Genomic DNA, 7,564 nt, shown 5'->3' with positions numbered 1-7,564 from the left:
TATACAATTTTTTCTCGCTTTATACAAAACAGAAACAGAATTATACACTTCTGTATATAAAGCGAGAGAGGCGAGCGAGAATGGAGAGTGGCGAGCGAGATTTTTGGGAGAGAGACGTTGGCAAATTTTAGCTAATGTTTGCTATGGAGCACAATTAAATCAAACCCTAGCTATTCTATTTAATTTAGGTTATTAGTTTGCTATTATATACAATTTTCCCTAATTTTATTAGTACGTTCGAGTACTTAAGCATTTCACCATTAGTAAATTAAATTTAAGACTTGAATAATTCTTTTAATTTAGCAGAGTCATATGAAATACCAATATCGAAAAATTTACTATATACTACTATGTTAACTTTTACTTGTCCATTATTTTAAAAATAATTTTTACTTTTAACATTTAAAAAAAAAAAGAAGATAAAAAATAATCATATTTTACTCTTAGTATTAATTATTAATATTTCAAATTGTCGGTCGAAATTTAGTACTAAATATCATTTACTGTTTACTATAATATCATAATATCAATTATTTTTTTAAAAAAAAAACGTGCAAAATTTCAAAGTAAATATCAGTTTTTCCAATTGAATAATAATAATAATAATAATAATTTGACATGTGAAATTCAATCAATCCATGCTAGAACTCATCTAAAGTCAAAAGTAAAAACGATATGATTTGATAAACAGGAAGGGAAGGAAAGAATAACTCCAAAATATTAATTAAGTATGTTTATTGTGAGTTTCTTTTCAAAGGGCAAATTTGAATTGTTTCCCCCCCTTTTAATTAGGTATGTTTATTGCATGATAGTTCATGAAAATGCTTAACTAAGAAAATAAAATAAATTTTCAACCAAAAGATTAAAATTGATAATTATTTATATTATATTCTTAATATTAACTAAGAATGCATAACATCTAAAATAAAAAATTAATTTTCATTAAATATAATTAATTTAAGGATAAGACCTCTACACTTATTTTTCTTATTTTTGTGCACCTTTGTACTTACGTGACACCTTTAACCATCCAAGATGATTGTGTTTAAAATTATTTTTTATCTTTTAAAAAAATATTCAAATATTTTTTATCTTGTATTTAAATTAATTTAATACACATTTTTTTACATTGTATCAATCTTTTCTTTTTACCTTTATTCGTTGTTTTTTCTATTTATTTTCCTATTGATTTATTTTTATTTTCTTTGTCTTTTATTTTGATTTGAATTCAAATTTAATTTCAACTATCTTGAGTTTAAGATAAGTTAATTTTGAACAAATGTCAAAATAAGTGAAGAAAAACAATTTAAAACATAAAAATAAATTAAAGGACACTTTTAAATCACTTTTAGAAAAAATATACATAATTTAAAAATAAATATATATATATTAATATCAATAAATATGTGTATTAACTAATTATAAAGTTAAAAAGTAAAAATGATATATGTCCAATTTGTAATTCATCACTTGCCTCCCAAATAGTGCGCACGCTCACTATGCCATGTCAGCATTTGTAATCTATTTATTTCATTTTATATTAATCTATGAATAATAAGACCCAATTAAACTTAAAAGGGAAAAAGGTAAAATATGCTCCTAACTATTCAAAAAGGTTTAGATATACCATCCGTTTAAACTTTGATTCACTCATGCCCTTGCCGTCCAACTTTTGGTCCACATATGCCTTATGGGCGTTAGTTGTCATGTTGGAGATATCCAATTCATTTATCATTTCTGTAAATGTCACATGAAATTGTCATTTCATTTTGACCTTACCACATGATGTTTATATGAAAATGGAAAGATATTCAGACTCATAACATCTAATCCGACCCATAAATCACTCCCTTTTTAAATAAATTATCCGATCAATTTTCAACAATTTTGTGTAATTTTTATTTTTTTGATAAATTCTGAAAATGAGTAATTGATTGATAAAAAAAATAGGAATAATATGAAAAAAAAAATTAAAATCATGCCAAAATTCACAAATAATTGTAATAACCTTAAATTCAATTTAAACACTTTTTTTTTTATAAATCTCGAAAATGAGTAATTGATTAATAAAAAATATGAAAAAAATATAAAATTAACGCCAAAAATTAAAAAAATCAATATTGTAACCTTAAATTCAACAATTTCAATATTTTTTTTAATTTTTAATTTTTCCGGCTAATCCCAAAAATGAGTTTATTAAGAAAAAATATAAAACTTATTCAAAAATTCGCAAATAAAAATAGGAAAATGTGAAAAAAAAATTAAAAAAAAATTGTAGAAATTATTTAATTTAAGGTTAGTATATTTATTTGTGATTTTTGATGTAATATTTTTTAGTTTGTTTATGTTTTTCCCTTTTTATTAATAAATTACTCATTTTCGGGATTTGTCGAAAAAAATAAAAATTTAAAAAAGAATTATAGAATGAAATGTTAATATATTTATTTGTAAACTTTTGGCGTTAATTTATACTTTTTCATGCTTTTCATATTTTTTATTAATTAATTACTCATTTTCGAGATTTACTGTAAAAATAAAAATTCTAAAAAATATTGAAATATTAGATTTAAGGTTACTATATTTATTTATGATTTTTTGGTGTTAATTTTTTTATATCTTTTTCATATTCTTCCTATTTTTTTATTAATCACTTACTTATTTTCGGAATTTATCAAAAAATAAAAATTAAACATAATTGTTGAAAATCGGTCGGATAATTTATTTAAAAGGGGGTTGATTTATGAGTCCGAATATCTTTCCATTTTTATATAAATGTCACGTGGTAAGGTCAAAATGACATGACAATTTTCATGTGGTATTTATTGAAATGAAAAATGAGTTGAATATGTCCAACATGACAACTAACGCCCATAAGAGCATACTTGGACCAAGAATTGGATGGCTAGGACATGAGTGAATCAAACTTTAAAATGAGGGTATATCTAAACCTTTTCAAATAGTTTAAGAGCATATTTGGACATTTACCCAATTTAAAAATATATGTGAATTTTTTATTATAATCTAGAATGATACTTGTGTATTACTCTTTAATTTATAATTATACCTTACATTTTTTTTTCTAGTAAATGTAAAAGGTGAAAAAATAGTAAAGTGAGGTTTGGAATTAGGTGGATACGGTATTGTATTTAAAATTTTGATGCCATAATTTGGGGATTTGGTTTTAAAATTATTTTATCATAATTGTACTTTAAAGTTCAATTTTGATATTCTTTTGTTGTAATTAATAGTAAAATGAAAATTATAGTTCGTCAACTTTTGATTATTATGTATTCATATAATGAAAAATATTATGACTTCTGCAATTCTGAAAAAGGTTTTCAATTGTATTATATTAACACATTACACATATAAATAATATGATAAAATCAAATCAAATCAATCTAGTCGAATTTTAAATTTTTAAAATCAAACTAAACGAAAAAAATGACCGTCAGTTTGGTATTGTTGATTTGATTTGATTTGGTTCAATTTGTCTGGTTTATTCGATTTGAAAGTAATAGTAACTTTTTGAGAACTTACGCAGATAAAACACAAACACCTAATACATGAACAACCCACAAAAATCTATTATCATTACACGAAAAAAGTGTTTCAATTAAGAGAAAGTGTAACTATTTTATGTGAAGGTAAAGACTAAAATTAATTTTTATGAATTTAGACTTAAGATTGTTACAATTGGGATAAAGTGTTGGGCTTTAAAAATTTATAAAGTTAAAATTCTTAAATTAATTAAAATTTCACAAAAATAATTATATTTTATTTATAAATAATTTTAAAATTTATATATATAATAAATTGTTCGATTTTATTATTTTTGTAATTTTTTTTAGTATATCCAAAACCAAATAAAATAATATCAATTTTCAAAATTTAAAACCAACCCCATTAAATATAATTTTTTTAATCGGTTTGATTGAAATTGCAAAAAATTCAATTTTATTTTTTAACCATAACCCATAAATAACCCTAACCATATCCATTATTATAACACCAAAATTACAATATTAAAAAATTTGATATATATAATATTTCATTTTCTTTGGGTAAAACTTTTCACATCGAATGTTTACACCACTTAAATACATGTTGTTATGTGTTTAATATTATTATTTATTTAATTTTATTTAAATTAACTAATATATATTTTATTATGTTAAATCATATTATAGTAAAAATTATATTAATCACATTGTACTAAAAATTATATTAATTTAATATAATGGAGTAATTTTTTTGCAAGAAATTAAAGAGCATTAGTATCAAAAACATCAAATCCGTACGCGGTATATTTGGGGTGTCAACAATTCCGAGTAACGGACTCTGTCCCACTCCATGTCTCCATCCCACTTCTATCCTTTTCAATATTATGTGTTAACTTTTTATTAGTTCGATAAAAAATATTTTATTCTAATTTAAAAAATTATTCAAGACAATAAATTTTACAAGTATTTTAGATAAAAGATATTATGCTAAATTAAATAGTGTCATAGTATAATGATAAAAATAATAATAAATTATAAACTTGATAAAAGTAATAATAAATTATAAACTATGTGATAAATTATTTTTTTAAATTTTTAAAATTAAGTAAAAAATTAATAACAATAATTAATGTAATAATCAAGTTTAAGTAAATGAAGAAAATATTATATTAGCAGAGGTGTGTGACTATATATCGGACTCACTTTAATGTTTATTGTTTAGCTTTCTTTGCCCCAACTTGGGTATAGTAGAATAATTAAAACTAGGAAAAATTATATAAATTGATATATTTTAATAAATAATTATAAATTTTAGCTATATTTTTTATTTATAGTAATATTATGTTAAATCTGTAATATATATTAAAATTGAATTATGTATTCAATTTATATGAATTATAATTATTTTTTGAAATATGTTATATTTGTTTAATAAAAAATTGAAACATTGTATTATACGTGTATTAAAATGTGTGATAAATATATTAACTATCATTTAAACTTGTATTTATATATAAATGATAAATTGTTTTTTGTAATATATATTAAATTTATACTATAAATAAATTAAAAGTGATTAAATAAAAAAATTACTATAAATAGTAAATATTTTCTATTAATAATATATTCGTGTAAATTTCCCAATAAATTAATGAGTAGATAGCATAGCACTCTTTTTATTTATATCCGCTCATGGGAATATTTTTTTCCTTATATATAAAGTTAGCACATGTTAAATATGCTTCAGATGTGCTTAATATATGGCACGTTTTTTTAGTCGACATATAAAATAAACTTTTTAACATCATGTTGCCAAATGTAGTGGGCCCGGTGCCATCAAAATCACCAGGTGATTTCATCTAATCTCACGCTAACCGTATAATTTCATCTTTCATTATTTGAATTTTATATTTAAAAAAAATCTTAAGGCTCATAGTTTAATATTTGTTAAAACAAAATAGTGTTTTTTGCTTTTACATACACTAAAAGGTCAAAAGAACATTAAAACAATATGTTTAAATTTACGATTGAAATTACTCCCTCTGTCACTTTTAATGTCATATCACGTTTTTAAAAAATTAATTAGATTAATTTTTAAAGTTAAATTTAATATTTTAAATAAAAAAATTAGATATTTAAAAATTATTATAAATTATAATTTTTTACATATTAATATGAAAAATATACATTATAAAATGTCTAAAAAATTATGATAAATAAGAACGTAAAGCGAGTAAATTATTTGACTCTAAAAATACGAAGACATTTACAAAAACAAAATATTACTTACATTAATACCTCATGATTTTTACATTTCATTCGACTATAATGATTTCTGCCGAACTACATACTGCACAACCCGAAAATGAATAGACTCGCAATTTATGTTCTTTTTTTAGGTACTATAGAGCCCAAATTTGATTTTAAAACTTACAACAGGGCAAAGTACCATAATATACTAACTTATTATTATTTTTTTTCAATTTGAGTAACTGAAGCTTAATTTCTTTTAATATTATTGGACTCTGCATACGGTAAAAGTTTATTGCACTGGGCTGTCCTTTTAAGTAACGGGAACTTAAAAGCTGTGAACATTCCCGCCAGAATCAGAAGAGTCGCCATTGAAATTCATCATGGTCAACCAATCTTGAATTTCATTGTCACCCATCAATTGATCCCAAATTTCATTTCCATAATCGGAATTATTATTCGCTGTCTGGGATTGCTGAGGCTCTTCTGGTAATTGTTGTGGTGAAGAAGATAAAGTGCTCTGTTGTTCTTGAGTGTCAACGGTATAATCCGCAAATGAAAAATTCAATTTAGCTCGTGGACCCCTGAATTCAATGGCGGCTTTATCATAAGCTCTAGCTGCTTCTTCTGCCGTAGTGAAAGTTCCCAGCCAAACACGTGCAGCTTTTCGAGGATCACGAATTTCTGCTGCCCATTTCCCCCATGGCCTCTGTCTCACTCCTCTGTAATTCTTCTTCTTTTTCTTCGCGATTGCGACTGTAGCTGTACTACTACTACTACTCTTCTTCTTATTATCAGCAACAGGAGCAGCCACAGCAGCAGGCGCTGAAGAAGAAGAAGAAAATGTGGTACCAAAAATGTCACAGCCTAAACAACCTTGAATTCTGCAAAATTGACAAGGTTCTTGTTCAGCAGAGACACCCAATACTTGTTCGAAACTAGTAGACATACTAGTAGAAGGCGAAGAAGAAGAAGTAACATTCGTGGTTGTGGTGGCAGTAGAATAATTATATGGCGAAAAGACATTGAATTCTTGATAATTTTGCGTTGGAATATTACCATTGATCACATTTTTCAGAGTTGCAACCATAACAGAGTACTCTTCATCTCCAGTAAGCCTTGGTTGCTGCTGTTGAAATTGATTGTTATTTTGGAGGGAATTCGAATTCGAATTCATTCCTGCTTCTTGTCTAAATCTTTTATTTAACCAATGCATGTTTGAAATTTTTCGTTTGATTTTGTTTTTCTTGTAAGTTTGAGAGTGTTGAGTTATGAAGTAAGGTCAAAGGGGAAGCAGTGGTTTATATACCGCGGAAGATGACAGCTCATACACTTACCATACACGGAATAAGAATTTTTTTAGAGCTAAGTAAAAAAATTGATTCAGTTATTCAGGTGATGTATTTGATGACACCATTTGTGGGGGCGCGTTCACACGCTACTTTTTCGCCTGGACCGCCTTATCAGTTATATTTGCGCTAAAGATAATTTTGGGGTCCATTCACCACTTATATAACGCCATTTTTTCTCCCTCTAATTTTTTAGGCTATTTAAGAACTGTACGTATAAATTTAATAATTAAAAAGTGGACGCGTAAGGTGAGACGTTTTAATAGCGTTAGATAACTTAGGTTATAGGTTATGGTGTAAATTTTTTATATACATTTAATTTTATAATTTTATTATTAAAAATCAACTAGAAGTTAAAAATCAATAATTCTATAAATAAATTCATAAATTAAATAATTAAAATTAAGATGATTTTAAAAATGAAATTATTATCCATTCCATCATCGATTTATATACCTAATT

At 24.6% G+C, this 7,564-nt stretch overlaps 1 protein-coding gene across 1 annotated transcript; it reads right to left on the bottom strand.

Annotated features, from left to right (window-relative positions):
* Positions 1–5,768: 5,768 nt before the first annotated feature.
* Positions 5,769–7,132, bottom strand: ERF-D3 (ethylene response factor D.3). Its single transcript, XM_004230743.5, has one exon. The coding sequence runs from the start codon at positions 6,967–6,969 to the stop codon at positions 6,082–6,084; it is 888 nt and encodes a 295-aa protein (XP_004230791.1). The 5' UTR covers positions 6,970–7,132; the 3' UTR covers positions 5,769–6,081.
* Positions 7,133–7,564: the final 432 nt, after the last annotated feature.

Source organism: Solanum lycopersicum, chromosome 1, assembly GCF_036512215.1.
Source record: "Solanum lycopersicum chromosome 1, SLM_r2.1".
In the NCBI taxonomy this organism is placed as follows: domain Eukaryota; kingdom Viridiplantae; phylum Streptophyta; class Magnoliopsida; order Solanales; family Solanaceae; genus Solanum; species Solanum lycopersicum.
This window is presented reverse-complemented; position numbering and strand designations above follow the sequence as displayed.